Raw genomic sequence first — 18,996 nt, 5'->3', positions numbered from 1 at the left:
GGTTGTTTTACCGTGCGGTTGCTTGAAGTGGCTGGGCAAGCACAACAACAGATACGATCATCAATCATGAAAGTCTGTCCACATTTACTCACCTCATCTACCTGGTAGGCATTAGACCTCTTCGCATACTGCCAGAGCAGAACTTGTACAATAGCCCCCATATACACATGATATCAGACCGATCCTCCCCATGATCTCGTAACACTCAAGATCCCAGACATCATAAGGTACAGCCCTGTCTGCCCGCAATTGCCATATCTGATGCTTCCGGTCTTTGAGAGGGAGCGGGAGCCTTTACTGGCATCATTGTTCTTTCCTCATAGGTATTTGCCCACTATTGCCGACCGGCTGAAAATTGAAAACGTCGGCCTACTGGTGTAAAGGATGTACCTGCCAGTTGAAGTCGAATCATTGCACGGTCAGCCAAACTCTGTTTGCCCTTTGTCTTCTGAAATTTAGGTTACCTGCTGCTGGAAACTTTCATCCCAACTAAACTCTTCTTCCTCTTCCTCGTCTCATCTTCTTTGAGGTCGGAATCGCGTGACAAACTTATTCTTTATACTCTTCCATCTCTTCCACACTTGTTCTTTATGCTCTCCATCATCCTCCTCCTCCTGCTCCTCCTCCTCTTCCTCTGCCTCCTCCTCTTCCTCTGCCTCCTCCTCTTCCTCTGCCTCCTCCTCTTCCTCTGCCTCCTCCTCTACCTATACGGTCATGGTGTCGTCGTCTAACACCATGGACGAGATGGAGAAGCCAGAGGAGTCGAGATTTATCTGCCAAACCTGCAAGGCTTCGTTCGATGACAAGCAGACGATGATCAATCACTGGAAGACGGAGTATGCGAAGGGAAACAGACACTACTTCTGGTTTGTCTATGGCTTCTTGTTTTCCCCGCTTGTCCCTAACCCTCTTTCTCTCAACAGCGAGAAATGTATGATGATGTTCCGCACCGAGGGTGCTGCCGAGATGCACTACAAGCAGGTAAGGACTCTGCTGACTGCCCGCGTTACTCTTAGCTAAGTCCCTAGATACAGTTCCACCAGATTGACCAGAAAATGGGTTGCCCCGGTTGCAAAGCCACCTTTGTTCGCATGAGCGGCTTCGTGGATCACATCGAAAAGAACCGATGCAACACAATCTCCAATGCGAGATTCCACGAGGAGCGAGAGAAAGCCTTGAGATTTGCCCGCCAGCTTCAGATGGTGCCTGGTCAACATGAAAACAAGGTTGTCACTTTCACCGCTTGGAGCGGCAGTAACAAGGGTCCTGCCCATTACACCCAGTATCTTTCCACAACGGAGGACGAGACCGCGGGCGACACCCTCTCCTCTCTCCGTCCTCTGGTTGACAGCAGCCACAAGCCGGATCCCGTCGCCTTCCAGATGATGTCGCTTGGTCAGAAGGGCGATTTGCTGACTGGGCCGGGGAGCGACCATCCGGAACAGTCAAGTGAGGCTGGGGACATGAGGGTGCTCTTCCCGAGCTACACTGGTCCTGCCACCACCCCCGCTGTTGCTCCTGCGCGTCCCGCCCCCGCGCAAGCTCAAGGTTGGCGAGAGCCTGAGAAGAGACCAGTCTACGACAGACACGATCCTCGCAACCCCAATTGGGACCCCAAACAGTACTATAACCAGTATACCAGAAAGTATGGGTGTCCTAGGGAAAGGTGCATGTATGACTCGTCAAAACGGCCCAATTTAATAAGCTTATGTAGTGACGCTTTGTTTAGCAAGTCGTTCCCCACCAGCAATGGTCTCCGAAACCACATTCTAACACATCCGACCACTGGTTTCCAAGTGCAGTGCCCAGTGTGTTCCAAATGGTTCGACACAAACGCAGCACTGGCCCAGCATGCTGAGTCCGAGGGTAGCAAGTGCAAGATCCGCAAGTCGGAAGACTACGCCCGCTTTATGGGCCAGTTTACGGCTGGTATGGTGGATACAAAGTTGGGGTCGGCGGGTATGACTGTGTACACTGTGTCTGCCCAGGCCAAGAAGACCTTCGGTAACAAGAAGGATGGTGAGGAGGATAAGGGTGTTGATGGTTGGGGCAAGGAGAAGACCGAGGAGAAAGCTGAGAAGAAGAATGATGCTTTGGAGGGTCAGTGGTGATCTCGTTGAGTGGGTTGATGGCTGGGAGGGGGCTCGCTGGTGAGTTTTATTGTTTGGCTTGGACTGTGAAAGACGTTTGCGTTGATTTGGTTTGGCTCTACAGTTGATCTTGGGATGCATGCTTGAGACTCGGGGAGGAGTGCTTATGATCTCATTAGGTCTATTAGCTACTATCATCGGTAGCTATTCATAGCGAAGGCTCATAGATGATATTCTTAGATGTACGTAGTGCCTCAAGGCAATGCAGCGAGACTTTACTCAATTACTGTGTACGTTGAGTCTAGTAACTCCCACCAGGTTATGTTACTGCCGCCGTGATGAATATCTCCATCTTGTAGTTTTCCATGGCAACATGTCTATCACCAGTACAATTGCTTCCGCTCAAGACTGAAGGCCACGATTGTTTACATGTGATTTCTACCAGGAGTCACTCCTATCTCGATCATCTGATCAGCTCTACCACCAATCACATCAATCTGATACAGGATGAGAAATTGCTTGAAGGTTATGGTAATTTTCTTTGCTGGATGCTGATAACTGAATCACACCTTGCTGCCTGTCCCTGTCAGGGATGTTACCGTACCCGTGACTTTCCGGCGTGCCGGGGTCAGGTCCGGAAGCAGCGCGGCTGTAGGTATCAGGGAGTGAGAATGTAGAGTGGTGATGTCAATGACTTTGGTAGGGAGTTGTAGCTTTGATGTCGTGCTCCCTTATTTTTCGCGGCTGCTATATGAGTACTACAGTTGATGACTGAACATGGCTTTTTGTGTGGTTTGGCTCGTGGTGTATACCGCAAATGTTGGGTACCCTAGTTAGGTAGGGTGGAATACGGCGGGCTGTGTGAGAGTCGATGACAATGGAAGTTGATCATCACCACATACCTTCCAATTGTCATTGACTCGCGACAATGGGCCAGGCACCTACTGAGATTATTCTGGGGGGCAAATGCTACAAATGGGTTTTGGCAGAGAGTCGAGTGTCGTAGTTGAGTTTTGTGGATCTCAGAGGTAAGGTAGAGAGGTATATTTCCAAGTTACCTGAAGGCATTTCAGTTTCATCATGGCTTGCCCTCCCCACCCCCCGGCCCCGGAGGATTTCCTACCACAATATCACAGAAAACATCTACGAGCATATTGAATAAAAGGTGGGTTGGGTCGGGGGGTGCATGTTCAACAGCGGATTAGAATGGGTGTAGGTATCGTAGAGTAACAGCAGCAGCGTGAGCCGCTCAACGAGTATATAATGATGCTTATGCTATGCAGCTGACTTCCCCCAAACAAACAGCCTCCTTCCATAATCCTTTGTGATGTAGTACCCCAACGTAGTATGAACCCATGAAATAACAAGTTTGCCTCTCTCCCACAACACACATACACACAAATGGTCAACCCCAATGTTTGTAAACCCTTCTTTTCATTGTTTGTTTGTCCCATCCATGCCCTGATAGTTATGACCTTCCTCAAAATGCGTGTCCCTATGAATCTTTTGAGAATGCTGATGAGAACTTGTAAGAAACAGGGGGAAAAAAAAGAATGAATGAAGTTCGTGCGCTGACTAGCAGCTAGAAGGAAAATGATTTCACAATTCCCAGAGATTACACACACCCCCTTGCCCTTATGGAAACCATGCCATATCCCTTGCCCTCGGTCATAATCATGAATCCAAAAACCCGTGCTACCTCTTCTGTTCCAGCTGCGTAGCACACAACAAACACCCTTATAACAACCCAAGCCCACTCGAGGTTATACTCCCAGACGAAATCCCGCAAAGCAAAATAGCAACCACCATCACCAAAAAACAAAAAACAAAAAACCTCCGTCCAAATATGTTTGTTCATCTCTTGGCTTTCATCTTCTCTTTGAATTTCCTCTATGTAATGTACAAAAAAAAACCACAAACACCACCTAAGCTAGCCACCCACCCACCCAAACCAACCCCCGTTCCTCAAAAGGTTTTTGCGCCACCAAAGTTCAAAATCATGTTTGTCACATATGCCTCCTCCTCCCCTTTCCCAATTTCCCTATCTTCCAAAATATGCTTTGGTATCATGCTTGGTATCAAAAGAAAAAAACAAAAGAAAAAGAGAAAAACAATAAATCTGAATAAAACCCCCAGTCCCATTTTGTAACCCATGCGTCTCCAGGACATTCATCAAATATTTTGTTTGTGTCAAACGGGTATTGTTTATACACAAAACATACATGCAAATATTTCCCTCCCCCCAGTCCCGTGCAAACCCCTGCTCCTGTGAATTGATGATTCCTCCCTTGGCCCAAAAGTGTTCACATGTTAGACCATTCCTCCTCCAGGGGGAAGAGCACACATGAAAAAAGAAGTTGAAGAAAAATAAACACAATGCTGTCAAGACAGCTATCTCTCCAACCCCAACACTGTTTATCCATGATACATGATATGAGCCACCGGGTATTTCATAATAGATTCAACCTGAACAGAAAACAGAAATGTGCGGAAAAATGATGAAAACAGCGGCTCAGATGGCTGTGCCAGAAGGAAAACCCGTTCAAATCTGTTATTGATACAAGGGGGAAGTGGAAAGTCCAGCTTTTTTTTGTTGCTGTAGGGTGTGTGCAAGGGCTCTCAGGAACGGCCACTGTCCATGCTTGACTTGGGGCTCGTGTTGGATTGGTTGAAGACGTTCCTGCCAATATTCTTGAGTCTGTTCCCGTTCTTGGGGGCCTCTTCCTGATAATCAGCCATGAACACCTCCACGGGACCCTTGCGAATCTTGACGAAGAGAGTGGAGAACAGGAATTGTTCGCCTTCCTTGTTCAGGAGTGGGATTGTGCGGTAGCCTTGCTTGAGGTTGGAAAGCTTGGCAGTGTAGGTTGCGAGAGGAGGAGATTTGTCATTGTAACCCTTGGATTCGGCCTGCTTGACCTTGAATCTCACAAAGATCAAGTCCGGGTATTTGGTGGTGAGGTCGAACGAGCAGGACATGTTGAACTCGGGATTGAAGCCATTGTCGCGAACAAACTTGGAGCGGTAGGTGCGCTTCGACTCTTCGACGGTAACGTTGGAGACGGCATTGTTCTTGTTTCTCTTGTCGTCGGCAAGGAAGACTTCAACCTCGACGTAGGGATCCAACGTCCGTTTCTCTCCGAGATTGAGCGGCCTCATCAACTGCTGGGCTGAAATAACATCAATATCAAAGGAAACCCTCTTGCGCGGCCGTTTGCCCACGCATTCATCAGCGGTCAAGTTAGGCATGAGCTGGATCTGACGCCCCTCTAATGGCTTCAAAACATAACCTGACTGGTCTGTTCCGCCAGCAAACATGGCCTGGTTCAGCTGCATGCCGAGGTCAAATGTCTGCCAGTTGAGCGCTGCCATCTGCACTCCGCGTTTCCAGTAGATCAGTGGGTCGAAGTTGCTGGATGTGATGCGCCCACCATTGGGATAAACCCGCATCAGGTGCCGCATATTATGGCGGTAGAGCGCCTGCTTCGATGGGCCAGGTTGGTTCTTCTCCGCAAACGTCTTCTCTTTGAACGAGAAGATGTGGTTGAACGACTTGGCCTCTTGAGTGTCGAAGCCGTCGAATTGGATACCGACACAGTAAACTCCGAGCGCGCCGAGCACCGGGCTGATCTTACTGTTGGCCACCTTTCTTGCCGAATCCTTTTCGCTCTCGCTGTCGCACTCGCTGGGGCTGCTGCTGGGCGTGTCGTGAACCTTGCCCTCGGTAATGGTGTTGATGCGGTTGGTGCGGGCCATCGCTGTGGGACTCAGGAGGGGACTGGATGGGACCGGTCCGCTGTCTGGCAGTGGGCGTTGGAAAGGCGAAGGCATGCTGTTGCCGCGTCTACGACCAACCCGCTCCACGGGGTCGGGCTGTTGCGGCTTCTTGACCTTGATGAGGATACGCTCCAGTAAATCTGACGGGGTTGGGAGGCGATCAGTGAAGGACTCGAGAGGCTTCTGCACCAGCTTGTCACCAAAGATCTCGATCATGATCTTGGCCATGTTGACCTGCGTCGCTTGGCTGCACCGCACCTCCAGGGAGATCCAGAGAGGAAACCGAGACTTGACAAAGGCGTACTTGTTGATGGTCTTGATGACCTCGAGAAAGGAGATGCGCGTGGTCATCGTATGACCATGCGAGACGACGGGCTGATCATCAGCACCATCCCAGCAATCGACCTCGACACATCGGCAACCTCCCATCAGTGCAGAGATGTAGCCCTCTACGCTAGAGGTGCCTGCTACTTGACGACCGAGCAAGTAGGTGTTGTGGGAGCTGGAAATGTAGTACTCGTTGATTGGTCTGTTCAGGTCGTACTTTGGTGGTGCTTTGGGAATGACGGCATTGGAAGAAGAGGAAAGATAACTGGCAAACGCGGCCTCTGACATGATAAGACCTGCATCACCCTGAGACTCGGCATCCTTCGCTTTGCCCCTGCGCGCAAAGCGAGCGAATGTGGCCTCCCAAGTTGCCAAGTCCTCGTCGACATTCTCACACTGCACAAGTCGCAAGAACTGCAAGAACTCGGGCTTGGTCATACCATTCTCCTGACTCGCGGTGTGTTCTTGATATACGCGGCGGATGTCTTCTCGCGCCTTCATCATTCGTACAAATTCAAGAAATTCATCAAAGTTGAGGCCAGGGTTGCTGCTCTGGGAGTACGACAGGGGCTTGCCCTTGATAGTGTTGAAGATTTTCCACAGTGAGTCGGTAGACGCATGAATGTGCAGGTTTCGGCACACACGTTCAACATCGGCAAATTCGATTTGTTCGGCCTCCTTGGAACGCACCGTACCGAACCGCTTTTCCATCTCCCGGTCCCAATAAACACGAACAGCATCGTCATTGAAAGCCATAAGGCTGGCCGCAAAATCTTGCCGGTACTGGGAGAAGGCTCCAAGTGTCTGGGTCCAGTCATAGAAGGCCTTGTCTGTGTCGGTGATGAGGTGTAGCCACTTTGTTACCCCTGGCTTCCCTGAAACCGCATACATCAAGGAGAAGAACCTGGGCCTGTCCTTTTCTTCGAGTTTCGCATCGAGCAAGTACTGTCCAATGTCTCCCGCCATGCGAATCTCCTTGATATCGTCGACATAAACACACTTGGATGCCTTGGTCCGATCCCACCAGATTTTGGCCGAATCGGGGTCCAGAGTCAGAACGATACGCTTTCGGTTGTTCTTTTTGGTGATTTTCGTCAGTGGTGTCCCTTGGCGGAGGGAGAGCGGAACGGAGCCAAAACTCGCGGCCAATGGTGTTGAAGCAAGAGGGCTTGGTTCTCGGATGGCCCCATCACCGCCAAATACTTCATCGACGCCCACGAGTACCACATCATCATCTGAATCAGTCTCGAAGGGACTGATATTGTCATAGGGGGTGCCGGGATTGCTCATACTGCCCCTCCTTCGCATGACACCGGGACCAACGCTCCCATCCCGGCTCCTTGGATGGGTTGAGGAACCCCTTCGAGGGAACAGGCCATTGGCCCTATTACGAAGCGAGCTCGAGGTTCGACGGATCAGGCTCATCGACTTGCTAGCCTCAGCCATGGCCGTTGTGCTTCCAAGGGGGCTCTTCAGGGTGCTGCCGAGTGAGGTGTTGCTGGTTCTTCGAGACAGTGTGGTGGTAGTCTGGTCGGGCTGCTTCGAGACAATGGCCTCCGGAAGCTGCAAAGGGGTGACGAGCTCAAGCCCCTTTTCCTGCCCCGGCTCCAGCGAGTCTGGTGAGCCCTGTAGGGAGCTGGCCGTCGTGAGACTGGCAACAGCCTCCATAGACTGGGTTGGCGAGCCATGTTGCGAGCTTGGCCACATGGTGGAGGCGGACGAGTTGCTGACTGCTGATGGTGGTATAACGACGAGCTGGGCATGTGATGGAGGGACCAGGTCCGTCCGGACCTGGCTGGGGCGTGAAGAACGCCTGCTCTGGAGGAGATCGGGAGTCATGGGAGAAGAGGTGGAGGGCAGTAATGGACGCGGTGAATCGGTAGAGACGGACATGATTTCGACGATTGTTGCAGGATAGAAAAGACTCCGGGGAAATAGACAGGCACTAGGAAAGGGAGCAGCCGCTTTGCCGACCCAAAGGCGTGGACGTGGAGACGAAGAGGGCCACGGTACAGGCAAGGAAAGATCTTGGAGGACTATCTGAAATGGGAAGCCTTTGGTCGCATCTTTCTTCGAGTGGTATGGTGCTTGTGATGTGTGTTGATGCCAATGGCTAGAAATGCGGGGAAGATATAGATATACGGACCAGTCGACTCCGGGGAGGGGGTGTCGTTCTTGAAGTATAAAGGAATGGACGGCCAGGGGCCCAGGACTGAGTGGTTGTATGGGTGTGAGAAGATGCAAGGCGATGGAAGATCCAGTCCCACGCGCAATCAGCAAAGAGCAGCGAGGCGCACCCGAACCAGTCGTGAGTGGTCGCTGTAAGTGATGTACCTGCGGTATCTGTGGGTACCAGGTACGGGGAACAAGACCTAGGTACCTTCACACAGCATGTACGACCCAGGTCGAGTGCTTCTTGGGGGGTGGATGGGGCGGGAGTGGCCCGTGTGTGCGAGAGCCTGTCTTGCGTTGTGAAGCCCTGGTTGGCGAGGTGGCAGTCGTATGCAAGTGTCTCTATTGGGACGTTTCCTGGAGAGTCGCAGCTTTGGAGGGGGGGGACCTTGGTGGTCCACACTGACAAGACCTGCTTCAAACACAGCTTATTACAAGCAGCAGCAGTCCAAAAAGATGAATGCCGACCGCACTGCAGCAGACACAGGGCCTCCTCAGCAACCCTATAGCAGCGCCCACTTCCCGTGCTCGTCTCCTGGTGGGATTGCGGGTCCGTAAGTGCTGGGCAGAGGTTGGGAACTTGGGGGAGAGACGAGGAGTGAATTCCGTGTGTAGCTTGGCGAATGCGCCAGACCAGCCGAGCAGCGCTATTGCTGGGTGAGGTATGCGGTTTCGCTTGTGGCGCGCGTGCAGCGTCGAGAAAAAGAGGTGAGACCAAAAAACCACACAAAAATTGCCCGACACTTTGTCCTGGAGGTACCGCAGCTCTCAGCCCAGGAGCAGGCCAAGGTGGTCGTCGGGAATGGCTGATCAGTCGAGGACGCGGGTAGCAGCAGAACAATGGCTCGAGGTCTGCTGCGGCAGGACAGGCAGTATAAGGTAGGCAGTTGGCAGTGGGTGTGTGCTCGTGTACCGGCGTGGTTAGATGTCGTATGGTGAGTAACCTGGAAGTTGAGGTTAACCTAAAGGTGGTTTCAGGTTTGGAGAGTTTGATTTGTGTCCGTCTGTCGAGTTCGAGGGCGCGCAGCCAAAACTTTATTTCAAGGCCGTGGACCTGTGGTAGGGTGGGGGATGTGGGTGAGCTGGAGTGGGTGGGCGTTGGCTCTTTTGTTGCTGCGTTCCAGAAGGCAATGCCCGGAAATTATTAGTTCGAGTGACGGCGCAGAAGCCATGGCACGGTCAGGGCAAGGGAGCAAAGCAGGAGAAGCAACAGCAGGAGCTGCAAAAACTTGTATGGGGAAATGGGAAATAGACGGTGACTGTTCCCTTCTGATGGAGTGAAAATTGTGTCATCCAAGCTGCAAGTACATTGTACCTTCCTCGCGGTAAGCGCTCCAGGGACCAGGACCGGGCACCAGCAACAGCATCCTTGGACCATGAACCTCGAGCAGGGAACCCAATCTACGGAAACACGGCTACAAAAAAACCCAGCTGTCTGAACAAGCCCTTGGCGGGAGGCGATGGCAGCGGATTCCTACGGTAGTAAGTGTAAGATACTTGTTACTTGCTCTTGTTGGGTTGTTGTTGGACCACGAGCCGGAAACAGCACAGTGTGTCTTGTTATTACCTAACAGATGTAGCTCTATTCAGAGCAACGAACTCGCTCGAAGACAAACGCTGTTTGCAAGTCAAAAGGACTCCGGATTGCTGATAATATGAAAAGACAAATCTGCAAAAGATACCGAGAATAATACATTGGATCCAGTGAGATAGGTCGAGTTGTTCTGAAGCATGGGGGTAGGTTGCAACTGTGGTCACTCACTGGCCTGCAAATTTTGATGGGCACCATTGCCTTAGCGCTAGTGTTCGCGGAGCAAAAGCTGGTACAAGTACCGGTACAAAGTACACCGTCTCGTTTTCAAGCCCTACGAAACAGCCGACCTCCGAAAACACCGTCGTCGTCGACTCTCCCCAGTACAACTTCAGGTCCCCACGGCCGTATTTCTCGGTGATTCGCTGGCGTTCGCTGGGAGAACGGACGGATGTGGAAGGGATGAGATCATGGAACAGGTTGGAAAATCAACCCCCAAAGAAAACGGGGCTCGCAAAACCACCCGCAACCCGCAACCCCGCAGCTTTCTACGAACCAAACCACCGAACGCGACTGACACGGTGCCCTCGCATCAAGCCTTCCTCTTTCGGATTTGCTCGAGTGGATGCCCCGGTGCAAGCAGGACCGACCAACCAAACGTCAGTCATACGCCACTCTGAGGACAAAATAAACTTTCTGCCGCCATCACCATAATTATCAGATGGCGGGGCACCTCCGGTTGTATGGCCCGTTTTGGATCCATTGACATACGAATGGAGCCTCGTGCCATGGTGATGATATTAATGCTGACCTTTTGTTGCAGGCGCAGTCTGACATGAAAGTGAAGCCGTTGCCGGTTGCCGTCGTTGCCCTTCTGAAATGGGAAGACACTGCAGACGATCCAACAACACACAGTTCGGACGGCGGGGTTCACACTTGTGCTGCCCTGCAACCTCTCCCTGACGGGATGGAGATGTCATTCATCGCCCGAATCATCTGATGAGGTTGCCGTTTGATTTTTCGCAGCGGTCGTTTCTCGTTTTCAACGCTTGATTCTACGACTATGGTATGGAATCACACATATCAATTCAGGTGCGGCACCGGCACAGGTACAGGTACAAAACGCTGATGCTCCCGGCGGACAGGGACAGAAAAGCGGATCCGAGCGGTTGGGTGGTTGCCAAACAGCTGCAGCCCTTGAAGCTGCCCCTGTCGTGCCCAGCCCCACCCAACGATATCGTCCACATGGCTCCAGCTTGGAGCCTTGGACTGCCCCTCATTCCAACCTCATTGGCCTTTTTGGCTGAAGCCTGTCCCGCAACGACGGCGGCGAGCCACTTGCAGCCACAGAGCACACGTTGTCCTCCTAGCCTCTCTGCCTCTGCCTCTCTCCGGAGCCGGATAGCCGTCCGCCGAGAGCAGCAAAGGTAACCATCGACCGAGGCCACTTGGATGGGAAACGGGATGCGGTCAGAGGGATCGCCCTCACCGGTACCACCTGAAGCCCTGCTTATGCCCTCGAGCACCTCTGAGCCTGTTGCTGATGCTGAGAGCAGAAAGCAACCCTCGACCCGACAACTGTTGACCGCCGGCACTGACGAGCACATGGCACATGGCAAAACGCCCGAGATTTCACTCATCCAGTGTTGGGGGAGCCACCGCTAGTTCAGCTGGGAGCATGGTGCACCGAGTCCGGCAAGTCGGCAGCCTTCGATCGATCCAACTTCCAACAACCAACCCTTCTCAAAAGCGAATGCGCTGTAGCCTGTGCCGCATGGAGAGGCCTCTCCGTCTACAACCCAAGAGGCTATTTCTTGGCGCTTCTACTGACTCCGTTCCTAACCCCTCCGTAGCGTAGCTGCAGCCAGGTATGATTTTGCTCGCTGCTGCGATCTGAGGCACGCTGTGGGTGATCTTCATACCAGGGCGTTGCCCGGCCTTCGCCCTGAATCTCACACCTCACCTACATGCACACCTTAATGGCATATGCACCCATACGGTGTACAATATGCACAAAATATCGAGGCGCTACACTAGGGGGTCGCTGCAGGATCACTGCCCTGGGCCATGCGAGCGGGCGCAGAGCCTCGGTTTCGATCTCGTTTTACGAAGCACCTCACCGACCTCCCCGAAGAGGAGGTGCCCAAGAATTCCATTGCTGCTCGGATGCCAAGCATGCCCGCGACAGAGTCGCGCCGATAATAGCAATACGAATGCATGGGTGCTGACAGGCACCTTTGTTCTAGTAAATCGCTTTCACGGCGCGGATAGAGACCCCCAACCCACTGGCGGCGGCAGACGAATTGGTAGCAAACACACAACATGGCATTATTTCGGGATATGGCAGCAACGACACCTAACTGCCATCTCAAACATGCCCAGGCTGACGATCAACGTTTTGATCATCTCTCGGACGGCCACGCTCTCGTCCGTCAAAGAAAAGAACCAGTCCAAGATCCATTCCCGCCGTGCTGTCCCCGCAGCTTGATTGGGTACCTGGATTGCGCTGAACCAGTTGAATGCCCTCAATTCGTGCTCGGCATAATAGCGGGTCGCCCGAATCATGTCACGGGGCCAAAAATCTTAGCCTTGGGCGCCATTTTCCTTCTCGCTTCAAGCGATAAAGTCCCTGCCGCTGGTCAGGGACCAGATCTAACCCATCCCAATGACATCGTTTCCTCTGCCCTCTTTGTGATACCACCTTGCCAGCCCAGCCCGCCTGCCCCCCGCCTTCCCGGCAGAGCTCTTTCTAGCAAGCCGAATCACCCGGCACCACGCAGTCGACCAGCTGTTTGGGGCATTACCGACATCGTCGTGCGGCCAGACGACACCTTCTGGAAAAGAAACGTCGCGGGTCACCAGCAACAGCGCCAGCGGCCAACATGTCTGTAGTGTAGGCCGGTCGATGGCGCTAGTGGGAAAACCCGCGATATCAAGATGGACTATGATGGCGTGATGGCTGGCGGCGTAGGTACTGACAATTGGGTGCAACATCGACTTCTGATGAAAACGCACATATACTATTTTTTTTTTTGCAATGTCCGGCGACACGCGCATTGTCTGGGAATATGCCAACACTATTCCCTGAGTCGCCATCCTATTCGACTGGTCATTTTCTTCCGGAGGCAGCCAAACAAGATGAAATGATCCGATAATCTGCCGCCTTGCCTTGCTCCGTACCTCCCCCGGACTGTCAAAAAGTTGAAACGGTAGCGCAGGAAGGAATTGATGGCTTGATGTGCAGATCAGCGATGGACAAACACATGCTCATCCTGGGCTGGCATCGGTGACACCCAGTGATCACCCGCACCGTCACGGCTGCCTCACCGCCAGCCTGGAAACCCCGACACGCCCAAGTGCCCCCGCATCCTGATGAACCGGGACTTTGCACCGTTAGTGGCCGGCGTCGGGATGACCTCACGACGGATCGGCGACGATGGCGTGTTAGCCGCCGTTACCCAAAACGTCCAACTCCCGAGCGGTTTCAAACCTGGCAAGCCGCAGATTATCTCTCTCGATAATCTCATCAGCGCCCTCGTCCCTCACAGTCATGTGGCAGCTCGCCGCTGAATCAGTGGAATGTCGGCAAATGCCCACGGTGTTCCTCACTCGATGCAACCTCCGTTGCCTATGTCTATTCGCCCTCTTCGGAACCAGGGGACCTGCATCCCTCGCAAGCCTATCACGGACTTTGATACAGCAAACCACGTCATGCCTCTCTGTCTCGACCTGACCTGATCTGCCCTGTCTTGCCTTGACACACGCTGTGCGCAGCAGTCGGATACTGCAGAACCAATGGCAATTCATGAGCACAACCCGCCGATGTGAGGTGGTTTGGTTCGTCGGCGCAAATACCAGTGCCTCGTGGGCTCATTAGGGAAGGGGTCACAACAGCCCCTATACGGCCTTCCACTCCGGCCTCGCTCTCACGGCATTGGCCCCCCTCTACCCGCCAGCAGCGTGATGCCCAATGTGACGAACCGGCCATGGTTTTTCTCATCACGCACGCAAGAGCGGAAATGCCGACTTATTGAAATGCTCACCGACTATGTGACTCGATGCGGGTTGCAAAACCCTTTTCAGCTACCTGTAGTTTGCTACCACTAGAGAATTTTTTTTCATCGTCAACAGTTGGTTTCCCCTGAGCTATCGGTGCTACCGTATCCCTTCCATACGCAGTACGCAGCACCCAATATTTCTCTTCTTTTTTTTGTGTTGGGCTCACAGTCCTGCAGGACCGGTGCCAATAAAGGCCCGGGGCAGACGGACCAACAAGGCCGGAAGTGTTTGTCGTCTTTCGAATGGACATGACCGAATACTATTCGGTTTGGCACAGCCCCTTATCATACCTTTCTTTGGCTACAAGGGGGCTGATAGGCCGAGTTGAGAGCGGGAGGTCCCGCTGCAAGCTGCACTGATGGACCGCCGTGACGTTTCTCAGGTCCAAGGAGAGGGTACTGTTCCAACGAAAAAGAAGCAATGAGAAGAGGTACGCGGAACCAGCAATGGATTCCGTGATGGGGATGGACGCCAGCTCACACACACACGCACACACACACACGAATATGCAAAGCAACTTCATCAAGAATTCCGATTGCGTGCCACCCACTGAGGATCTGAAGCCGACTGCCCCGGCGATCTTCCCCGCGGCACTTGCGAAGCCACTGTTTTCTACTACCGCGGAGGTCGTGCCAGCCGTAGCATATGGCCTGATGATTGCGCGGGATGTTTGTTGTCGTCTGGAGGTCTGGAGGTCTGGAGTCGTTTTCTTGGAGGGGTGGTGGTGGTGGGGGATTAAAAAAAGGTTCCGATCAGCCACAGGGGGTGGTGTTCGCTTGCACAGAACATCTGCAGCGAAACAAAAATTGTGGGGCGTTTCGAAGCATGCTATTTCTTCAACTACATTCGTCAACTCCTGCTCTCTGCCCGCTTTCAATATGGAGCAGTTCTTCAAGCCATCCCGCGCTGCATGGTAGCAAACACCTGTTCTGTACACGTTCTCTTCCTTTTTATCTTCTCTCTCTCTCTCTCTCTCTCTCTCTCTCTCTCTCTCTCTGGCCAATCTCGACCCCGCGGGATAAGGCAACATGACGTTGGTGATTTCTAGGAGATAGGGGAAAGACATGTGAGGGCAAGCAAGCAACCAAGATCCAGCCTTTGGTTTGCGATCTGGAGATGTGCGTTTGGGGGCGTTTGGGGGCGGGTGGGGGGGGAGTGGGCACGAAAGCGTTGCTTGCTTGCTTTGCTGCTGCACCATGCAAGAAACCCGTCCGTCGACTTGCCTTTTTATCGACATGGCACTCCTCATCATATCAAAGTGACAGCGCAGCAGCGGGCGGGAATTGGTGGGGCCCAACCAGTTTCTTCAACCTGCTTGTTGCATTCACGGCTTCTGCAAATCGCTCAATCCGGCAAGAAGAGACAGGTCAGCAGTTCGTGTGGTGGTCTCCCCTCATCGCTTCTGGGGGCAGGCAACGGAGGTTGTTTTTGAGAGGAAACTTTTTTTGTGGCGTTCTTGGAAACAGACGGGGGGGTTGTTTGTTTGGTATGTAGGTATTGTCCTAATGGGTATATATTTGCATGGACTGCACCACCTGGGGTGCATCAGTTCGTATATGTACGCATGGCCGGCAAGGGTTGAGGGGCGGGAGAGGGGGGTGAAGGAGTAGAGGGGGGAATTCAGTCTTCTCCAAATCCACGGCAGTCTTTCTTTACGGTTCTTTTGACCTACCTACCTACCTAACTTGACCAGAAAGACTGAGAACTTTTTGTTTCTTATCATAAGGTGGTCTCTGGGAAATTGATGGGGTTGTAGTAGCAGGAGAAATGTTGGGGGTCACCACCACCACCAGAAAGGGTTCTTTTTTTGCTGATGAGGAAGGAACACCACTAAGCTTTGATATACATCCATCAACGGGGTAAAGAGGGAGAGCGGTATTAATCCAACACCCTTGTTTGCAGGAGATGATTCGGATGGCAGGGTTGCAGATTTTGGGGACGATGGGCCACGATGCCATCAATTTCTCTCTTTTGCTCCCCCAACCCCCCAGCGGTGGTGGTGGTGGTGGTGGTGGCGCTTTGGCCCTGCTGCTGCTGCATATCATTTCTGCTGCAGCAGCCAGGATGTGTGAGATGTTCTGGGGTTTGTGAGCGTGGTTTGCCGGGGAGACGGGGGGAGGGTGATAAAACTACCTGACCTTTTCTCGAGAGTGACAGTGAAAGATGCAGAGACCCAAATGAAGAATTCAGTGCGGAGATGCTTTGACTGCCATGACAAGAAATCATGAAGATACCACGATGGTAAGTGTACGTAGGCAGGGTTTAGGTACTGGACTTGAAGACGGGGACATGTGTGGTACATTGCACCAGACCAGACTACATTGCCGAGGATTTTCTTTTTAATCATGACCACCATTGCTATAGGGCGTTTGTTTGCATATATTTCTGTCATAATGGCGAGGTCTTTCAAGCCGCAGCGGGCGGCTTGTCCCACCCACCAGACACAACTAACTAACTACCCTTACCACCACCACCACCACCGCCGCCGCCGCCGAGGAGAAACAAGAATCTTTTTACCTGTCATGTCTTCCGCCAGTGTAGCTTGATATTGAATGTTGGATTATTATCTAACACATATAAACAACCCCGCGAAACACCTTTCCCCTCACGGTTTTTAGTTTGGTTTTACCCCGCCAAGGGGAGGTCAAGGGCAGGCAGGGTTGAAGCAGGGTTGGTTGGTTGGTTTTGATTTTTTATCAATTTTTTATTATTTTTTATTATTTTATTTATTTTACCTTTCCAGCCTTTTCTTCCAAGGGTTTTCTAGAATCCTTCCAATTTTTTTTAAATGTGGTGGCTGTTGGTTCCACATTTGGCCCCCCCCCTCAAAAAAAAAGGAAGTGAGGGAAAGAACCCGAACCCGGAACCCGCCTGCTCGGAGGGGTGTGAGTGGGGATGCCCTGGGGAGGGAAGGTATGACGTAGTTGAATTTTATGCACAACAGGGGGTTGTTTTACCGATAACTGACATGGGGATTGCGCCTGGCAGCAGCGGGTTTGACTGGCAAGGGGTTTTTGTTCTTGTTGTTTGGCAAAAAAAGAAAATCAGGAACGAAGGGAGTTTGTAATACCATACCTGTTCGTTGAGGAAAGGTGGTTGTGTTCGTGAGGTTGCTGAGACAGTGAAGGAACCGGGGGGGAGGAAGGAGGAGGGGAGTGAGTTGTGCGCCCACACACATTTGCATCAACCACTTGAGGGGGAGATGGGGTTGAGATCTGAGATTTTGGTTGATCTATCTGACACTTGCCCAACCATCCATCCATCTTTGTTCGCCCTACTTTTGGGAGGAGGCTAAACGCGGTGGGTAGGGTCACCCACTAAGGGCCTGCTGTACAGGAAGGATAAGACTACAAGTTGGATTCCTCCGAGCCTGGCTGGGATTTTTGGCTTGCGTGTGTGGGAAGGTCATGTGTAGGGGGTGATGACCACGAGATGTGGGGGTAGGGGGAAGAATGAGTGGGTGTAACGTGTCACGCTTTTAACAGACTGCAGCTTCGGCCGAGTCGTCGTCGAGGGTCAGTTGTTTGATAGTACACAGGTACCAACAGTAAGTGACTACCTACTGGACAAGGCTCTGGGTGGAAGTTGCCATTTGATGTTTTGGTATCTGCTTTGGGGGAGACCGAAGAAAAGTGATACGTGACACAAGTTGAGCAGCTGAAGAGAAACACCGGTACTGAAAAAGACAATGAGAGGTCTGTTGAGACAATGCATATGACCATCTTTAACGGACAAGGCCTGCAGAGCAGTGATGGTGGCTTATGCGACAAAACAACAAGAAAGTGACAAATATTTATGATATTGACATCTCGCATTCAGAGGTGAGGCAACTGATGGGGGGTTATACGACGTACGTTGGGATGGGTAGGGGAGGAGCTGGTGAATAACACGGCTACTTGGCTTCAATTGGGGGGGAACGGAAAGTCGGCTCATTATTATCAGGGGGAAGGAGGGGGAGTAAGTGAGGGTGCTAGGGGTTTTGATTCACCACCAGTGGCCGCCATAGGGAAGACGGCCCGAAAAGTGTGTAGTCAGTAGGTATTATTGATGCTTGGGTTTTTTTGGTCGAGATGTGGTTGAGATCTTCGATCCCGGAGTGGCACCGCCTCTCTCTCGTGCTTTGCTGTGTTGTTGCATGGTCTTCGCACTTGGCAAAGCAGCGCCTCACATCAAGTGCACTACTCAGTCGGGGTGTGCCGTCCGTTGTATGGAACCTTGAAAGCATCAGACAAAAGCCAGGCTGCAGTATAGGTAGTCTTGTCCTGTCCAGGAGTGCATAGCTACCAGGATGTCTTTGGGACATATATTTAGGAACTCACACAAAACGTTACTTCCGTTCTGTCTTCGGAAAAAAAAAAAAGGAAAAAAGACCAAAAAAGGGGGAGGTCACACACACACGGCAGTAGGTAACATGCTTTGCTCGACTTTCTCTCTGCGTGTTGCTCGGCGTGGCACGGGGTTTTGCGGGATGTGAGCTGTCAAATTGCACAATTTCCTTTCTCAACCTTTCTCCAAAAAAAACCAAATCTGCGGAGATGTGGCGTGCTTTCCTCTCTGCGGTTGTTACTGGACGGGGGTTATGGTTTGATACATCTTATGAGAGAGCTTTTATTTGTAGTTACTTTGTTGGTGTAGTGGGTGGTCTGTTAGTTGCAGTCGGATGTCCGTTGCCGTTGCCGTTGCCGTTGCTGTTGTTGTTGTTGTTGTTGTTGTTGTTGTTGTTGTTGTTGTTGTTGTTGTTGTTGTTGTTGTTGTTGTTGTTGTTGTTGTTGTTGTTGTTGTTGTTGTTGTTGTTGTTGTTGTTGTTGTTGTTGTTGTTATTGTCCCTCGTGAATAATAACGGGGAGATGTCCCCCTCGGCATCGGCACAAGATGTTAGTATAAATCAGCCTCATTGGGTCGATTGCAGCGATCGGATGGCTGGATTGGGGCTTTTACAGGAGGAGGCTTTATGCAGAGGTGAGAAGGGGTCTGAGAACTTTGTAAAAACTTCGTGGTTGTTCGCCGGTCTCCTCATGTCTCTTGGTGTCGAAGGTGATG

At 52.0% G+C, this 18,996-nt stretch overlaps 2 protein-coding genes across 2 annotated transcripts; one reads left to right on the top strand and one right to left on the bottom strand.

Annotated features, from left to right (window-relative positions):
• Nucleotides 1-473: 473 nt before the first annotated feature.
• On the top strand, nucleotides 474-2,111 carry QC763_202410 (uncharacterized protein; the record flags this gene model as incomplete). The annotated part of the gene is made up of 5 exons (XM_062909275.1): nucleotides 474-634; nucleotides 674-866; nucleotides 924-981; nucleotides 1,035-1,672; nucleotides 1,730-2,111. Exons 2-5 carry the CDS (start codon nucleotides 715-717, stop codon nucleotides 2,109-2,111), a joined length of 1,230 nt encoding a protein of 409 aa, XP_062768042.1. The 5' UTR covers nucleotides 474-634; nucleotides 674-714.
• Nucleotides 2,112-4,709: 2,598 nt separating this feature from the next.
• Nucleotides 4,710-8,087, bottom strand: QC763_202390 (uncharacterized protein; the record flags this gene model as incomplete). Its single annotated transcript, XM_062909274.1, has 1 exon — nucleotides 4,710-8,087. The coding sequence occupies one exon, from the start codon at nucleotides 8,085-8,087 to the stop codon at nucleotides 4,710-4,712; it is 3,378 nt and encodes a 1,125-aa protein (XP_062768041.1).
• Nucleotides 8,088-18,996: the final 10,909 nt, after the last annotated feature.

This window comes from Podospora pseudopauciseta, assembly GCF_035222475.1.
Source record: "Podospora pseudopauciseta strain CBS 411.78 chromosome 2 map unlocalized CBS411.78m_2, whole genome shotgun sequence".
Lineage (NCBI taxonomy): Eukaryota > Fungi > Ascomycota > Sordariomycetes > Sordariales > Podosporaceae > Podospora > Podospora pseudopauciseta.
The sequence above is the reverse complement of the archived record's forward strand: the minus strand, read 5'-3'. Positions and strand labels throughout refer to the sequence as shown.